General features: G+C 43.0%; 1 protein-coding gene across 2 annotated transcripts in view; it reads left to right on the top strand.

Annotated features, from left to right (window-relative positions):
• The window catches only part of COG5 (component of oligomeric golgi complex 5), a 355,827-nt gene that overhangs the window by 149,785 nt on the left and 186,502 nt on the right, over positions 1-19,540 (top strand). For both annotated transcript variants that reach the window (XM_006257811.4, XM_019487452.2), the window contains exon 7: positions 4,390-4,520. In XM_006257811.4, coding sequence (XP_006257873.1) covers positions 4,390-4,520 — 131 coding nt within the window. The remainder of the gene's footprint in view (positions 1-4,389; positions 4,521-19,540) is intronic.

Below are 19,540 nucleotides of genomic sequence, written 5' to 3'. Positions count from 1 at the left end.
ATAGTTGCATGATATTTTCTCAGTTTTCTCTTGGAAGTAATTTTTGAGTTATTTTCAAGAGAGAGAATTGGAGGCTGGAGTAGGGGAAATCTTGAGGAATGAATGAGGCAAAGGATGTTAAAAGGTGTCTAGGGTTGTGGCATGGGATTCATTTAAATTGAAGAACAGAGTTGGTTAGCAAGGAAAAATGAAAGAACAGAAGGTGGAAATAATACACCTGTGATGGAGGAAGTCAGGTTGGTCACAAGATTTCCTCCTGAAGTTCTTTGTCTCATGAGAGCAAGAGAAGAGAAAGTGGGGGAAGCAGAATTCTACAGCACAAAAGAACAGTGTGGTAAGAGCTGCAGGGGAATGGGAGAAGGAAAGAGTTAAAGAAAAAATTAAAAAGAAAAATGTTGTTGGTAATACTTATAGCAGGATCAGGACAAAACAGCTAGATTATTTTGCCCTATAGAGAGAGAAGAAATTAACTAGACTACACGGTCAAGAGGATCTGAGCATATAGCATGCATGGGCAAACCTAGAATTTTGAAAAGGGGGTGGGGGGGTGCATCACCAGGATGGCTGATCTGCTGGACAGGGCTTTAAACTTACTTTGCTGGGGGATGGGGAAACTCCAAGTGGACCATGCCTGGGGACTGGCATACAGGAAAGCTCCCTTGTGCAGGGCACTAGCACAACTGTTTCTGAAAATGCTAACCAAACAGTTCTCCCACACGGTCTCAGGAAAACAAGGGTGTCAGTTGAGGGCCTCAGTTGCCTGTACACCAATGCCAGGAGCATGGGGAATAAGCAGGAGGAGCTAGCCCTCCTGCTCTCTAGTGGGCAATGTGACCCGGTAGGGATCACAGAGACCTGGTGGGACTCCTCACATGACTGGAGCATATCTGTAGAGAGCTACACCCTGCACAGAAGGGACAAAGTAGGTAGAAAAGGCAGAGAGGTGGCTCCCTACATGAGAGAGCAGCACACCTCTCTGGAGGTTGACATTGGCTCCAAAGATAAGCAGCTTGAAACCCTCTGGGTCAAGCTACGGGGGGCAGGGTGAGAGAGACCTAACTGTTGGCATTTACTACAGGCCACCGAACCAAGGGGAGGAGCTAGATCTGGAGTTCTCTCGAGAACTGACAGAGGCCAAACGCGCAAGGGACTTGGTAGACATGGGTGACTTCAATTACCTGAACATAGACTGGGAGGAACACTTGGCTAGGTCAGATTGTTCACGCAGGTTCCTGACTGCGATCGAGTAGCTTTTTCTGACCCAGGAAGTGCAAGGGCCAACCAGAGGCAACGCTCTCCTGGACCTGGTTTTGGCCAAGGGAGATGATTTGGTGTGTGGCTTGAACACTGAGAGTAACCTGGGCAACAGCGACCAAGAAATTATCAGGTTCACTGTCTGCTGCAAGGTCGACAAGTCAACCAGAAGGATTGAAGTCCTGGACTTCAAGAATGCTGACTTCAACAGGCTCAGAGCATTAGTAGGGGAGGCGATGAGGGACCAGGAAGTGAAGGCAGATGGGGGTACATGAAGAGTGGTCATCGCCCAAGGACACAATCCTTGAAGTACAAAAGAACACTGTTCCTGCAAAGAGGAAAGGTCGCAGGAGGTCTGGCAAGCTCTCCTGGCTAAATAGGGACATTGCAGTCCTCTTAAAAAAGTTCTCATGAATGGATCCATGTTGTCCTGGCACAAGGTGGCCAGTGGTGTCCCTCAGGGGTCCATGCTTGGACCAGTGCTTTTCAACATCTTTATCAATGATTTGGATGGGGGAGTGAAAAGATCACTGGCCAAGTTTGCAGATGACACCAATTTATAGGGCAGTGTGGCCATGCCAGAAGATAGGATGCTGATACAGGCAGAATTGGGCAGGTTAGAGAGATGGGCAAGCCAGAACCAGATGAAGTTTAACACTTCCAAATGTAAGGTGCTCCACCTGGGGGCAAATAACCCTCAACATAATACAGGCTCGGAGGTAATAGCCTGACCTGTACCACGGCTGAAAGTGACTTAGGGGTAATGATTGACCACTGTATGAACATGAGCTGTCAGTTCGATGCGGTGGCCAGCAAGGCAAACAGCACGCTGGCATGCATCAACCGACGCATCTCGTGTAAAACTAAGGAAGTGATACTCCTGCTGTCCCCAGTGCTGGTGAGCCCACAGTTGGAGTACTGCATCCAGTTCTGGGCACTGTGCTACAATAAGGATGTGGAAATACTTGAGAGGGTCCAGAGAAGAGCCACCCGTATGATCAGTATGATTACAGTCAGGGTCAGGGACGACTTGACTGAGTGTGGCTGTGCACCCCCTGCAAAAAAGCGCCGCTGACAGTGTCGTCGGTTGCCACCCCGCTGCCGACACTACTGATGGCATCTGTGGGCAGCCCGCAATCCCTGCTGACGCTGCTGGCGGCGGCTGCGGGTGGTCACAAAACCTTGGTCGGTGTTTGCGCCCATGCCTCGCCCGCTGCCCCCCCCCCCCCCCCCCAGCTGACAGCACCAGTGGCATCTGTGGGAGCTCCCCCGCTTACCACCACTGTGCTCCTGCTGTCGTGCTCCTGCTGTGCCCCCCCCACCCGTGGGGGGCATGCGCCATTCATGGTCAGGGTTTCCAGACTGTGGAATAAACTCCCTCCAGAGGTGGTGCAGTCACATACACTGGAGTTTTTCAAAAGAAAACTGGACAGTTACCTCGCTGCGGTTACTTGACCCCAGTTGTCTTCCTGCCTAGAGTGGGGGGGCTGGACCCGGTGATCTGCAAGGTCCCTTCCAGCCCCTAACAATCTATGAATCACATACAAAACAACACATGTTTTTCTCCAGTGAAAAATAACTAGAAACTTTACTAATTCAATTTAAGATTGAAAGAAAAACAAATGGAATAGGTTAACAGTCTGCAGAGCTGTGAAATAGGAGCTTCAGGAGCAGCTAAGGGAGAACAGAATTGCAGAACAAAGGCTAGCTTGATTGGTGAAAAAACAAAACCATTAAAAGAAGAGAGGGCCATTAACACCTGTGGAGTGAAGCATTTAAGAAGGAATCAAGTTAATTATAATGAGCTACAAAATCAGTTGACTCCCTTACCCTGCCTGACTAGAAATGCTGCTGCTGTTGCCAGGCAGTTGGTTTAAATTTTTAGTGGACCAAGAATCAAAGCGGGTTGCATCCTTCCCACGCCTGTCGCCATCTGCCCCTGATAGCATGGTTCTCTTCCCTATACAGACACTGAGTGTAGTATAGAAGGGTCGAGAACACACCAAGAACGTTTTCTCCTCTGTCATCTCTTTGGCTTGGAAAGAAGGTTGTAAATAAGTAGGGAAGACATAACCGCTTGTTATTTTTGAGGGAGATAACATCATGAATTTGAGAGGGTGACAGCACTGACAAATTTCTGGTGGTTGGAGATTCACACTGAATTTAGTGAGGAAGTATGGACAAGGGGGAATGGTCTCAGATAATTATTTTTTTAATGTTGTTTATTAAGTATCTGTGGTCTGTACTATAAGTACTAGGGATAATATATTAGGGCATTGTTTTGGGGATATGTATAAATTTGATATTTCACTTAATTTGAATGAAAACATGGTTATAGCAGTTTGCTTTAACATCTATAATAACTACTAGTGTCATGAACGACTGCTCAGTTATAATGTATTTCAGTACTGTTGACCAAAGAAGAAATGGTCTTCACACTCTAAATGGCAAAAATCATAATCATCCAATGTAGAAGCAAAAGTGTTTAGCTACTACCCGATTCTCCCAATTCATGATGATTTATTTTTGATGTGTTTCTCAGCTTCTTTCTTGATAGCACATGAGGAAAATAAGGACAAACAAAAATTCATGCAGTGTATCTGCCAGATCAAAATCAGGTTTCTTAATAAGTTAGCCACAAATGAAAAGAGAAAAAACTTATTTGATTGAAGAATTTTTCAAATGGAGTTGGAAAGAAGGATGTTCTGTATACAACAGTGGTTTTAGTGACACCAGTATCATTTAATAAAAAACGGGTAAACTTATAATATTAAAAGGAAAGCTGATCACCCCCCTGCCATTTAAAAATAGATTTTTCTACCATCGTTGACAGGCTGCAAACTCTAAATCATGATTTCTTCACTTTAATTATAACACCCAACTATCTGGAAATGTCTGTCTGGTTTTAAAGAAATGCTATAAAATGAGTGCAGTCTGTTGGCTGTAGTTTGTATATATGCGTCTTTTTTAATGGTTTTTTAAATTTTTTCAGGGAGCCTGGTATAATAATTTACCTGAATACATTCTATGTCAAGATTTGTGTCTGAAAATGCCACTTGTGAACTATAAGTTTTAAATGTCAGTAAGTCTAAAATGTTTCATGTCGTACTTATAAAAATTCTGTTGTTTTTATAGATTACCTTACCCAAGGAATAGATCTATCTGGAATAGAAGTCATTGAAAATGACCTGCTTTTTATTGCCAGAGCTCGACTAGAGGTTGAAAATCAGGCTAAACGTTTGCTTGAGCAAGGCGTAGAGACTCAGGTAAAATGCATTTTGTTTTCTTTCAAAAGCAAAGAAAAGTGTTGAAGCTAATTTTGTTTTGTTTGTTAGAGGATTCTTAAACTGAGAATCCAAGTCTATAGGAAAAAAAGTTTCTTTTTGAGTAATTCTCAGTTGCATAAGAACATCTACGGAAATGAATGGAGCTAATTGCGGGAGTTAAATTTACTCGCATAAATAAGATTTTACAGGATCAGGGCCTGAAAACTTGAGAAAAATTATATGAGGGGCAAGGGTTTTTTATGGGTGAAATCTTATTAGACCAACCACTTGGTTGAGATAGACTTAGCCAGGCTTTTGAATGCAAATCATTCTTCATCAGGTTCCTCTTGGGCAGAGCCAGACTGGGAAAGGGCTGTGGCAGAAGCAAGTGTTTCTGCTTCCTTTAGGTTTATCAGATAATTGTAATTCAGGCAGTAGAGCATGCTCCTACTCAGCCCTTCCCAGTCTGGCTTTGCACAAGGTATACTGGGCAGTTTCACTTTGTTGCAGTGGTGGCATCCGTATCTTGGCTCCCTGAAAGGCTCTTGTGACACCCTGGTTGAGAACCTCTGGAATGGATAGTGGAGTGTTTAAAAGATTGATCCGTTGCACACTTGTAGTGAAATCTCTTCTGTTTCTTTTTGTTGTTGATGTTTTTTCCCCTCCCATGTGTGTCTATGACACCCGTGCTGCCATTTCTCACTGCAGCCATGATGTACAGTGCTGTGACTTGTTCTAGGATCGTTTACCCAATGCCTACTATGCTTGTGGAAAAAAAAGAGAAGGTCTAAGAGAAAGAAAGTTATCATTTATATTGTAAATATAGCAAAAAGATCTTTAAAATTAGCGTTCGGGCCTTGCAATTTGTGTCCTTTTCACATCAGGTTTGACCTTGTGTGATGATTTTCTGTTTGTTAAATAGTAAAACAGAACTGACAAATAAATCCCAGGAAAATTAATCTCACTTCATTTGTAGAATTGACAGTTTTATTAGACATTTCAGACTGTATCAAGATAATCAAGAGATTATTAGAGTAGATGACTGTTGTGCTTTAGCCAGTGACCTGTTTCCAATCAAATGGAGGATTGTTTAAAAGAACATTATTAGTGCTTAATTGTATCAAAAGTGAAAGAAAAATGAAAGTGTTGTGGTGAAGTATTGTAAGAATTGCGTTACTGATTTAGCGATATAGACAAAAACATGCTTTAGCAGGTGTTCTTCCTGCCATTGGGTTGAAGAATCTAGAATTAGAAAGGTGAGCAACTGTTACCGTCTTTGTATCAAATTTCTTACCATGGTGGCTTTATTGGTTTACATGATAAACATCTGCATTTTCACGTTCCAAACCTTGAGATCAAACATATAAATGTTTTGGATTCTCCTGCTTTTTTCTTTTGTGTTTTGTATAACAGGAATCCCCCCATGGCTCAACTTTGTGTGTTAACCATTCTGAGCTGACAAACCTCTATACCAGTGGTGCTTACCCCATCCAGCACTATGGGCTAGATTACATGTGCAGGGTCAATCTGCACTCCTGATCAAGCATGTGTCAGTCTTTGAGTGTGATCTAGCACTCAGGTGCAATCCCACATACTAGATTCACCCACAGCCTGACCCTACTCACTGGATGCAGCCATGGAGCAATCACATGCTAGAACGATCTGGCACATTAGGCCATGTCATCCAGACGACAGGTGTCCCCAGGGGTCCTTCTTGCAGGCTGGAGGTTGAACATTACTACTCTGTGCAATTAAGCATAGTGAGTTGTAATTTCACACTTGTATTATTCTAAAATTATTTTACTTCTATATTTAATTACTGTAGTTTTTAATTTGTAGCTTTATGTCCTTAATTTACTTGTATTACATACTTAGATCATGTACCCACCATTACTAGTCCCTAACTTTTTATTTACTTCTTTTAAGAAGTGCTTTACAAAAAAGGTTCGCACAATATCCCCATTTGACTACCAAAATGGTAAACTTGATGTATAAGGTGATGGAAGTGACTTGTTTGAGTTCACCCAAGAAACTAATAGTAGAGTTGGGCTTTGAGATATCTGGAGCATCTCTCTCCAGTGCTCTGTTCAGTAGATCACGCTCTCCTCTACAACAGATTAAACATTATTCTACTATATTAAACAGATGATTTCTATGTGGGTAAGCTTTATGATTCACATTTGTAAGAGCTGAGTTTCATAGTCCCTTGATATTTTTTTCAATTGATTGATTGATTGATTTTGAATGTTCTTATTGCATTGTGCCTTTACCAAGTTCAGTCATTCTTTTGGAAAGAGTTATGAAACCTGTACAAAAGTTGCTACAGGTGGTTTATCCTGAACAGTTTATTTCTGTGAATTCTTAGATCCACCTTGAAAGAGAAAAGAAATTAACTATGCTGGTATAAAAAATAACTATTTTACAAAGCTAGGTAGAAAATGTCTGTAATGATGTCTTATTCTATAGAATTTTGTCTAGTGCTAGGCTAGAGACTTCAAGAACATAAATCTAAAAAAATAAAAAGAAGATAATATAACAAGTTGCTAATATAATTTGCATCTTCAAAAGCCTTTTAAATTGCTTGAGCCAAGAAATACAGGTATAAGGGTTTTTTTAACAAAGTAGTAATATTGTTGTACAGCTAAAAAGCTTGAAATAATGCAAATGAACAAAATACAGCTTTTTTATATTTCTACTTTATTTTCTAAATACTGTTTTGAACAGTTTGATGCATTTCTTGACCTTGGCTGATGTTGTGAATGACTGTAATTAAGGATGGTAGGAGACAATGTTTTTTTCTCTCTTTCTTGCAGTACACTGCATATAGTATGATTAAAAACTCTTTGTTAATCAGACTGCAATAAAGTGATTTCATAGACATTAGGGCTAGAAGGGACCTTGCAAGATCATCGAGTCCAGCCTCCTGCCCAAGGGGCAGGGAGTCGGCTAGGGTCAAAGGATCCCAGTAAGATAGGCATCCAAATGTTTCTTGAAAGTGTCCAGAGAAGGTGCATGCATCACCTCTGGAGGGAGTCTATTCTGGGCCTTGGGGGCTTGGAATGATAAGGCACTTTGCTGAAGGCAACAGAATTGCAGATTGACATCTCCCTTTTCCCATGTCCAGTTAAAGATGGCTTTTGCATTCTTGATTTATTGAACAGGTTAGGCGTGCTTCACAAAGGAATCTTGATACCTAAAATTCTGTTTAGGCATAACTTAGGCATCTGAGTCCAAGAATGCTTCAGAGAAATCTGCCTAACTGCTTTAGGCCCTTGGGACCTCCTAAGGTTCCAGGTTTTCACTAGAAAACATGCTTAGGTGCCTAAAACACAGCTACTGCCCATACCTAGATGGATGCATTTTGGATCAGCCCTATGGTTCTTTGGGATTCACAGACTTGTCATCCCTGCTCCTAAGTACCTTGAGACCTGATCTGATAGGAGTGCCTAGAGTATGCTGAACATCACTGGGCACCATTGAATTCAGCATCCATGGCTACTTTTGTGCAAAACCATGGCTGGTGAATGAGGTGCTGGTGGTCCCATTTTATGCAGTAGCTTAATGGTTAGAGCCCAGGAAGTGTGAGGATTCAGTGCTCTTGTCAGACTAAGAGTGTTCAAATCCACATATATCATGTTGCAAAAGTACCCTAACTACCTATCTGAAGGCAAAGCTAGGCTGGGGCTGCTTGTTACTTCTTCTGAAGTATGGTGAAGAATGCAAAATTAATGGGGCCCAAGAGACAATAAGCATGACTTCATAACCCAGTGATGTGGGCACTCCTCTAAGTTTAGGACCCTGCTGTTGAGAATATTTATGCATTTTATCCAGTGACTCTGCAATGCAAAATGCATGTACTGTCACTAAAGGAAGGACCAGAATCCAGGATTGTCCCCTCCCAAGAAACTGCCTGCATCTCAGGGTTACAGTTAGATTCCATGTTGCTTTCTCTCTGGTTCCATGAAACTTCCTTTATTTCTACCTCTGTCCTAGCTTCAGCAGTGGTTTGGAAAATGCCCTTAGTTCATCTTAGCCTACAGCATAGTGATTAAGGCACTGTCTTTGGCAGAGTAAAGTTGGGACTAGAACCCAGGTCTTCCACTTCCTGAACAAGTGCTCTAAGCACTCGGGTATCCAGGTTGTAGCCATATTGTTTTGGAGGAAAAAGCAACCAGGGCTCATGGTAGAGGTGATATCTTTTATTAGACCAACAAGATTGTTGCAATAAAAATTCTTTAATTGCAAGCTGTTGGGCACAAACACCCTTCATCAGGCATCAGAGAAAATATTATAAAAGTTCTCCTGGGTAGACATGAAAGTTCATATTTCATAGGATTTCACTGAGGAGTCAGTAGATGGAAAGCTCCTCTGGGCAGGCAGTTCTTAGCTGATGAAGAGTCTCTGAGTTCTCCTGTGAGGCTCTGTTATGATGCAAATTAACTTGAACCAAGGCAGGAGCAGTATCTCAGGTCTCAGGTGATCACAGTTGATTCCTCCTTGGGAAAATATGAAGATTTCATTAAAAAAAATTGACTAATAGCCCCCTTCCTCTTCTAGTCATATCTTAGCTGAAGAGAAAGGGCCAGTTGTTTGGATGTAAAGGGACATGTTACATGCTGAATTCCAGAAGAGGCAGGAGTTAAAAAATGCAGTTCTCTTCAGAGTTTCCTATTGCTTGGCTTGGCTGCCCGCTGCTCAGTATGCTGAAAATTGGCGCCCGTCTCTCCCTATTTCCTGTATAGATAATTCAGGTTCCTAACTTGGGTTTGTGGCTTCCATTTCCAGAGCCTGGTGCTTAGAAGCTAGGTCTGGTGACACTTGGCATCACTATACCAAGGCATCCCAAAAAGTTCGCCCTTTGCTTTTTTTTTAAGCCAAATCAGAAGCGGGTTTGAAACAGCTTAGTGAAACATTAGTGAAAAACAAACAGCATCTCATCAGATGTCTTCATAAGCTCGTCTGACCTATCTCAGATGAGCACATGCCTATAGTGTCTTGAGAGTTATCTGAAAATAATTTTCAGTGATGCTTGATAAAAGAAATACAATAAAATCCCTGATATCCAGCCCAAGTGGGGAATGGGGAGTGCCGGTAATGTAAAAATGGCAGTTACCTGAGGGCACAGGGTTTCTGGTTGGTCACAGAGTTGGGGGGGGTGGGCACGGCACATGGAGCAGCGACAGCACAGCCTGGTGGGTAGTGGTGGCCTCATGCAAGCTTTCCCACCCTGCCCCACCACGTCTGGCCGGCCAGCTGGGAATTCTGGTTACTAGAGTGTGCTGGTTAGTAAAATCCTGGATAACAGGGATTTTACTGTACCTAGATTTTTTTTTTCCTTTGGAAAGGTAGAGAGTTGAGGTTAAGACCAAAATTTGACCATATATGTATCTCCTTTTAAAATTAAATACCAATATTTCAAACAAGGCAGCTGTTACTAACCTTACAGTCATTTATCAATAGGCACCTGAAGAAAAGCTTGGGGGGGGACATTAAACAGAAATCTTTTAAATAAAAGACTGTCATGTTGCGAACACGGGAGTGCGTGGAACCTTTTTAGCAGGTCAGCAGCTGGTTACCTTAAAAGATCTGAGAACAGTTCAGTTGCAGCAAAACCACTAAAACTATAACCCTCAGTCACCAAGGGTTAAAATTGGAGTGGTTTTGCTGCCTCTGAATCATTCTCAGCTGCAGTACACACATAACAATTAGGTCCTGGCCAGACTTGCAGATAAAGGTGTGATGAGGTCTGATGCACAATCCACACAGTTACGCTTCTTGCCATGCCACACATGCATGGCAGGAGGTATGATTGTGGCATCAAGCATTAGATCCCATCATGCCTTATTTCCAGTGTCTTACAACATGCCTTACTTCCACAGCTCATGATCCCAGTTTCTCCCTATACTGGCATATAGCAGGCTCTCACAGCTGGAAGCCTCCTTGGCTGGCAGGGCTGCCAGTGTAGGGGCTCACCATATGCTCCCGTGGCTGGGAACTTTGTCAGTTGATCTGGGCTCCCAGCAGCGGGGGACACTTCTGGCCACATGTTCAGTTAATAGTGTAATAGGAACTAGCCACAAAGTTATTACACACTTTGTGGGATAATTTTGTGGCTTATTTCTTGTTTTATGACACATTAATGTATTGCTGGGTTACAGCTTAAGAGGTGGTTAATCATAGATTCCATAGATTTTAGGGTTGGAAGGGACCTATTAGATCATTGAATCCAACCCCCTGCCCTGAGCAGGGAAGAGTGCTGGGGTTAGATGACCCCAGCCAGGTGTGTGTCCAATCTCTTCTTAAATACCTCCAAGAAAGGGGACAGCACCACTTCCCTTGGAAGCACATTCCATGTTTTGTCAATCCTCACTGTAAAGAATTTTTTCTTGATGTCCAGTCTAAATTTGCTCTCCCTGTTTGTGGCCATTGTTTCTAGTTACCCAGATGGGTGCCCTGGTAAACATCATATCCCCAATTTCCTGCTGTCCCCCCTGATGAGTTTGTAGCTGGCCACAACTTCACCTCTCAGCCTTCTCTTGTGGAGGCTGAAGAGGTTCAGGTCCCTCAGTTGGTCCTTGTAGGGTTTTTCCTGTAGGCCTTTAACCAGATGGGTGGTCCTCCTCTGAACCTTTTCCAGGTTATCTACATCCCTTCTGAAGTGCAGCACCCAAAACTGGATGCAGTACTGCAGCTGTGACCTGACCAATGCTGCATAGCTCATTGCTGCCATTTTTAAGCATGGGGACATTGATACATGAGACATTACCATGCTTTAATTAGAGCAGCTCTCAGAGCTGCTCTAATTAAAGTGCTGCCCCCCCCCCTCATTGTTGCATGTGGAAAAGTGCCCTAGGAATCTCATGTTTTTCAGGTGAAGCTATTCTGAGTTATTGTGGTCATTGTCACCCATGATGAGGCACAGTACTATTAAAGTGAATGCTTCTAACATTTGTCCAGCGAAGAAATTGTAGCTGTTATCTGTAATCATTTGGGCAATCACTGTCAATTTTGACAAGGTATATAGATATAAACTTGCATCCGGGCTTGAAAAATCCATTTACACATTTGCTAATAATGCACAGGAAGCACTGCTTAGCTTTTCTGCCTGCTTTAATCCCATCTATGTTTTTATTTTGGTGCCTGTCACCATTGTATGTTGGATGTCCTCCAAGAGTTAGAATGAAAACAAGAGCGTCTTCCTTTTTTTTCTTCCCTTTCCCGAGTGAGTATGGGGGTATATGCCTCAGTCTCTTAAGAATTTAAACATTATACTCATGCCCCTGAAGATAACCTGAGGGATGTGTATCTAAAAAGTGAGTTTGTGGCTATCTTCTGAAGTCTAAATATAGGCACTTACATTGACCCTTATGGTCATCACAGCTGTGTAGATCAGCAGCAGAGGATAGTTAACAAGACCTGATCAGTTTCATAGTTGTCGCTCTGTGAGATCTCCGTGAAGCTCTCGAGAGCCATCTCTACCTTAGTGATACTGCCTCTTGTGGGAGGTTTTGAGCCAGGGATCCCAAAAATAGTTGCTGAAGGAAGGGGAGGATAGATAGTGAAAACCTTTTTTCATTTTCCCTTTCTTGCTGTAGCCTAAAGACTAACGGTGGAAGTGGAGGTCAACAATCAAGAGACTTGGAGAGTAAAAGACTGTCCTCCAAAGAGGAGGACCAAGAGGTTCTCAAGGAAAAAAAGAGCAAGGGAACTTCAAGAAAAAAGAAATAAAACCTTTCTTCATTCATGCAAGAATGGGAGGGAAGATAGAGGTTCACATTTTGTACACATCTGTAAAATAGGTGGTTTATATAAAAGGTGTAACCCCAAAGTTAGTCACTGGGAAGTACCATCAGCATTCTCAGCAGCTGAGAGGTGACATATGAGCTAAGCTGCTTGTTGTTGAATCCAAGATCTTGTTGTTTAAAATTCTTACATTTTGGTTAGTCTGATTTCCACTGAAAGCTCATTCAACAATGTGTTCCACTTAGGAGAACATTTTTGAAAGGAGAAGAAATACACCACTGTGGTTTCTTGCATGAGTATGTGCATGTTGTAAAGGTGCAGTTTGCTTATAGTTGTCCTGAGTCTAATCAGAAGAAGAATAATAGATTTATAGAAAATTAGGGCTGGAAGAGACCTCAGGAGGTCATCTAGTCCCTTGCTCAAAGTAGAACCATCCTCAACTATACCATCCCATCCAAGGCTTGTCTAGTCAGGTCTTAAAAACCTCCAAGAATGGATATTCCACAGCCTCTCTGATAAACCTGTTCCTGTGTTTTACTACCTTCCTAGTGAGAGAGTTTTTCCTGATATTTAACCTAAATTTCCCTTGCTGCAACTTGAATCCATTGCTCCTTGTTCTGTCATCTGCCATCACTGAGAACAGTCTAGCTCCATCCTCTTTGCAACCACAGCAAGAAACCCAGCTTTCCATACAGATGGAATCAGCTAAAATAAACCAGGCTGTCAGATAAATTTCCTGGAATATTTCTGCTGAATACACTGTTGTAGATGCTATAAAAGAGCTGAGGAAAACTTTCTTTGCCTTCTATGTACACTGCCTGCGGCTTAAAACACACTTTTCGTTATAGTCAGGTGAACTGAGCACAAGTCTTCTATTACCACCACCACCATAGCTCTTCTCCCTCTCGCTTTATTTGATGTAAAACAGTTTTAACCTGTGGAAATTGCACCTGAGAGTACATCTAGGTGCCCTAGTAGCAGTGTAGACAAAAGTTCAATGTCAATTACAACCAAGCCATTAATACAGTAGTTGGCTGGTTAAACAGTATTTTTTCCAAGGCTGTCTGGAAACTTGTTGATTGCAGCGATGTGCAGACAGACCATCAAAAAAATGCCTCAATGAGATAATATGCCAAACTTGAATTGAATGAATCAGTGGTCAGTTCATGACGAAGGAGAATTTATGTGATTAACTTTTAGTCCTGAAACAAAGTTCAAATCCATAGTGGACCGAACCTGGATAGACATGGGAGTTTCATAAGTGCCATGGTTATCAAGAAATGCTAAGTTGATCTAGAAGAGTAATCAGTTATGTGAATATTAAAATTCATAGATTCATAGAATGTAGGCTGGAAGGGACCTCAGAAGATCATTGGGTCCAACCCCCCTGCACTAAACAGGAAATACAGCTGGGGTCAAGTGACCCCAGCAAGGTGACTGTCCAGTCTTCTCTTGAAGACCTCCAGGGTAGGTGATTGCACTAAATTGATTTAATTAGGTTTTATGTGATTGGGCTTTGTTAAAGTGTGTTAAAATTGGAGCAGTTTTCTATATTTGTATGATTTCCAGCTTTCCAGGTGTAACAATTAGTTACATCTAAGAGTATAATAGTTGTGGCCCTTTTGGAATGGCTCCAAAATTGTGTGTCCACATCCTTAGAATAGGGCTGTTCATATTTTCATATTGTGAACCACATTTAACTAAAAACATATTTAAATTAATTTGTACCTTAATGTAGTCTAGAAGCTGGATGCAAATGAGTGGGTGGGTGCCAGCATCACGTGCCTAACCACTTTTTTTATAAATCCCCAGCAGAAACTCTGTGAACTATGAGTATGGCACGCAACTCATTTTGAGACCTGTTTACCTAGATGTTTATGCAGTTCACCTTCCTGATTTACAGTAGTTTTATCAAGTTAATCTGAATTCTAAATTGATTAATGTCAAATATAGCCTTAAAGATCTCTAAAAAATATGTATGCTGAGGCTTCATTTGCTAGCTTCTTTCATTGTCAAAATGCACTCAGATTCACAAGATACATTCTTATATTTATGCCAGGTGGTATTATGCTCAGTGGAATAACTATCTCATTTGTTCCTCTTTAGCAAAATCTAATATCTAGTTAAGAAAATATGATAGTGTTACATTGTTGACTTGCTCAGTTTAATTCATTACTCCTGAGGCCCTTCATACTACTACTGCCTAGTCAGTGTTTTTCCATTCTGTTTTTTTCTGCATCTGAATCTTACCTATATCTGCTAATTTATTTAATTTTATTGACAATCAGTTTCCCTAGTTTACTGAAATTTTGAATTTTAGCCTTTTTCCTAATGAAAAGATTTTTCCTGGATTAATGTAATTTTCATATTTGATCGACATACTTTCAATTACATTCTTCAGATTATTTCTTTTTAAGATAACCCAACTACAAGGAAGCCAGTGCTGTATCTGAAAATTACCTAGTGTTGAAAAAAAGCACCTTATTGTAGAAACAAAGTCGAATCACAAAATAGTCCTTCCTGGTCTTCTTTATCATGTCTGTTGGTTGTTTGTATGTTCTCCTCCAGCCTCCTGCAGTACAGTTTATTTCATATGCCAAATACTGAAGTATAATGCTGGGCAGAAGATGAGCCATAAGTTTTGCCTTTGCATCAATATAAAACTATATAATAGGTCCTATATTATATCATGTGCCTGTTACTTATCACCCAACTGAGTAATGCAGGCAGTGGAAGACACCGGCTTGTACTGCAATTATGTATTTACCTGCCCGTGTTACATTGTGAATAGGGGTGCACCGATAGAGATTTTGGGGGCCGATACCAATAGCTGATTTCTGAGGCATATCAGCTGATACAGATCCAATTTCTGAAACAGATGTGTGCGGCTGATAAGTCTGTTTTGGTAGAAGGGGGAGGGAAGGGGCGTGGGGGGGAGGCAGATAAAGGCCCCTGTGGTGAGGGAGGGAGTGGGGCTGGGGATGGGGCAGGCACTGCCCAGCGGGGGGGGGGGGAGGGGGAGCGGGCACAGGATGGAGCCGCGGGTTGTCAATGGGGTGTGGGGTGGTGAGCAGCTCCTGCTGCTGTGTGCACCCCGGGAGGGTATGTGGGTGCATATGCTCCCTGGATCTGTGCGGGGGTGGGGCAGACTGCAGCAGCAGGCTGGGGCTGGGGCTGCACCGAGCTGCACTTGGGGCAGGCAGCAGCAGCAGTACTGGGAAGGTGGCTACGGGGAGGGGGCAGCCACCCCAAATTCCACTGTAGTCCCCCCATAACTCCCCCTCCCAGCGCTGCCACCGCCACCTGTCCTGAGCACAGTCCCGGCCCAATCACTCCCCACCCATGTGCCGGGAAGAGCCTGGCGCATCCCTGGTCCCAGCCCATAGCTGCAGCCCCCCCTGCCCCCCCCACGCAGATTTGGGGGCACACGCCCCCGCCCTGTGCCCTCCCAGGGTGTGTCCAGTGGCAGGAGATGCCCCCCCATGTCTTCCCCCACGTGCCAGGAAGAGCCTGGCATATCCCCGGCCCCAGCCCACAGTTGAAGCCCACCCTGCCCCCTGCACAGATTTGGGGGCACGCCCCCCCCCCCCGTGCCCTCCCAGGTTATATGCAGTGGCAGGAGCTGCCCCCGCAATGATCTGCGGCTCCATCCTGCGCCCCACCCTGCCCCACCTCAGCTGGGCAGCACCTGCCCCTGCTTCACTCCCTCCCTCACCACTGGGGATGTTGATCTGCTCCCTCATACCCCTTCTCTCCCCCATCCCTTTCCACCACAACAAACTTACTAGCTGCATACAACTCTCCAAGCTGCCAGGCTGTGCTCCTCACTGCCTGCATGCTGTGCTGTGGCGGCACACATGCACGGGCGTTTATTGGGCAAATTATTGGCCACATCAGGCCAATTTCCAATACAATAAATTTTCTTTATATCAGTGCTGATCCAGTATTGAACTGATGTATCAGTGCACCTCTAATTGTGAACATTATAATTTCTCGGCTTTATTTTGTAGTATAATACAAAAAAAACCCTCAAGCGGAACACAAACTACAGGTGGCCTTTTGTCTATATAAAGAATATAAGCCACTTACAAAAAGTCTGAAAAGACATGAACTGAAATAAAGTGGTATTTAGAATATAAATTCAGTAATGAAAATGGTGTTCACTATATTACATATTCTTTTATTCTTTATTTGATGATATCTCTATTTAAGAGATTGGTGTTCAGAAATTTACACCTGTTTAACACCCATTTAAGCATCATTTGACCCCTTGACACTGTCAGAAATTGTACTGATATAGTTCCCGTTAAGCAGCAATCATTACATTTCCATGTTATTTGGTTAAATTGGTCACCCAGAGGAGATCCTGATAAAGTATCTGTCTCAATTTAGTGTCTGTAACAAAGTGGTAGACTAGGGTACAATACAGAAATTTAGGACATGTCTGATAAGTCATTCTAATGTCAGTTACTTGAACTTTTGTGTGAATGTGTGGTCGTATCAGCAGATAGCTTTTGTCAACTTATCAGAGATATTAGAAAGGTTTCAGCATCCATTGTGACAGAAGAAATTAGAACCTGGTAGAGATAAGTCTGGCAGGAAAAAATGTAGGACTGGTTAAGCTCAGGGGCAAACACAGGTTTGAGTTTTATGTTTTTCCTTTTAATTAACTACCCTTCAGCAAAAGCAAGGCTAGACTCGATGTTATATATACATCCTGTTTGCAGCAGGGGGAGAATATACCTGCTAGAGTGCCCTGTGCATGTGAGAGGATGGTGAGAAAGGTGTAAAGAGCTCTATTCCTCCTCTCTCCCTCCCCTCCCCTTTTCTTTGAATTCCACCTCTGGGGCTAGCCAGTCCTACTGTGAACTGCAGGCTGTATAGTTAGAGTGTTTATACATGTGCTTTGAGTGGTGGGGAGGAGCACTTTAAGTACCTCTAATTAAAGTGCCTGGAGCATCTCGTGTATCAGCATCCCCATTCTTAAAAATAGTTAAAAGCGACCCTTCTGCCAAAGCTCATTCGATGAGCTGTAGTTTAAGCACCCCTACTGGCATTTTTAAGCCTGGGGATGCTGATACACGAGAAACTGGAATCTGTTGGAGCACAGTAATTACCACGCTCCAGCAGACTCGATTAATTGAGCCTGCTCTGACACCCTGTAATTACAGCACATTGGAGCAGCCTCACTGCTCATGTATAGGCACCCTTAGTGCTCTTTAGTCCTTAACTAAAAAGGTAGGGGCAAAATCAGATCTGGACTAGTTATGTGAGGAGTGTCCTACACTTGAAAATGTGTTGGAGTATAGCTTTCTGTGTTCCTCCTAGGGTCTAGACTAGGATATGAGGTGTGTTTAATATAGTAAACATTAATTCCAACATGTTGGTAAGTTCCTGAATACCACTTGGCCCCTAGAGCAGCAGAGTCCCTGATGTTTAAAATGTGTGAGATAGCCTGAGGGTTGACTGTAACCACCTTTTGTTTTTAAACACCAAACTTCGCTATCTCTTGTCGTCTATAGGTGCAGCTTGGTAACATTAACATGTTTCCTGAATGTTACCTATTTTCTTAATTTGGACAGAGTTTGGAGTCAGAACTATGGAAACTAACAAGCTAGGTATTTCTAGCAGAATTGGATTGTCTCACTGTTTTGACTGTATGGAACTGTTTTGACTACAAAAAAATAATTGAATTTAGATTGTGCTTTGTTAATGGGTGATAGCCAAAACAGTCACCCTTGTCCTTATTCAACACAAAGCCTAGTGTAAACAGGTGCTTTTTATTTTTACTACATATTAGCCAGTGAGTTCTAACATTTTAATCCCAGTTATAGATACATTAATTTGCACTTTGGCACCTGCTAACTGTCTTCTTTAAGTCTATGTGCTGCAAACATATTCCATGAAAACACTTTGTATTCTGGTCTGGTAAAACTCTCTTGTAACAGAACACCCACCCCCAACTTTGCTGTGATGCTTGCTCAGGACCGTGTCTGGGCTCTAAGGGTGGGAACAGATATTGTTTCTGAATTCTCATTTGTGCCACCTTAACTTTTTAAGGTGGCACAAATGATGACTAAGTAGGTGTCTTTACCCTTTCTCGCACCACATGACAGGAGAATCAGTGACACAACAAAAGGTAATAATAGACTTTGCTGCTTTATTGTGGCAGATGTCTGTTACCTTGTGGCACTTTCCCTGTGGGGCAGTGGGGAAAGTGGGGGCATCATGGTGCAAGTCTGGGGCAGTGGGGAAATTAAGGAGATGACGTAGCCCCTTGTTCCACACCACCAAGGTGCACAAATCAGCTCAGATGTGCTTTTAGAGCAAGGTTTGGCAAAATGACGGATCCAGCTGGTGGCCAAGCTCCATTTCCCAGCAGCCACTGTCCATGTCGCTGCTGCCAGTTTCCATGGAGACCCCAGTAGCGGTGGTGCAGTGACAGTGCAGGGTCAGGTTTTCTGTGGAGACCAGCCCCAGCAGCACTAGCAGGGTGTGTGGCTAGGCAGAGAGCTACTTTGGGGCCAGGGCTGGGATCTTGCAGTGGTGACAGTGTGGTCTGGAGCTGGGACAGAGCTGCAATCTGCTGCCTGTACACCCCTGCCCCAATTTAGGGACCTACCTTCCAGTTCAGCTCCTGAGAGAGGGATTTAATCTCTTATTGGGGAGAACAAGTGAAGTCCAAAGTTCCAAGCACCAAAGCTCATAGAATCATAGGAAATTAGGGTTGGAAGGGACCTCAGGAGGTCATCTAGTCCAACCCTCTGCTCAAAGCAGGACCATCTCCAACTAGATCATCCCAGCCAACACTTTGTGTAGCCAGGTCTTAAAAACCTCCAAGGATGGAGATTCCACAACCTCTCTGGGTAATCTGGTCCAGTGTTTTACTGCCTTCTATTCAGCACTGGTGAGGCCACACCTGGAGTACCGTGTTCAGTTTTGGGCCCTCCACTACAGAAAGGATGTAGGGAAACTGAGGCATGCAACGTAACAGCATGAAACTATTTAAAACAGAAATATTACAATAGAGAAATAAATATTATAAAAGGAAATATTACAACCAAACAGCAGACCCCTGAAGAAGAATGTCTTGCATTCAAAAGCTTGTCTAATTACATCCCAACTATGCAGTTGGTCCAATAAAAGATATCACTATAAGGAATCCTTGCTTCTTGCCTAATAACCTGGACCATCACAGCTACAGCATCCTTCTAACACTGCCATAAGATCCACAGTCCTTCTCACCTTTGTGAACTCTCTGGTCCCCAACTACATTA

This window comes from Alligator mississippiensis, chromosome 4 (genome assembly GCF_030867095.1).
Source record: "Alligator mississippiensis isolate rAllMis1 chromosome 4, rAllMis1, whole genome shotgun sequence".
NCBI classification, from domain to species: domain Eukaryota; kingdom Metazoa; phylum Chordata; order Crocodylia; family Alligatoridae; genus Alligator; species Alligator mississippiensis.
This window is presented reverse-complemented; position numbering and strand designations above follow the sequence as displayed.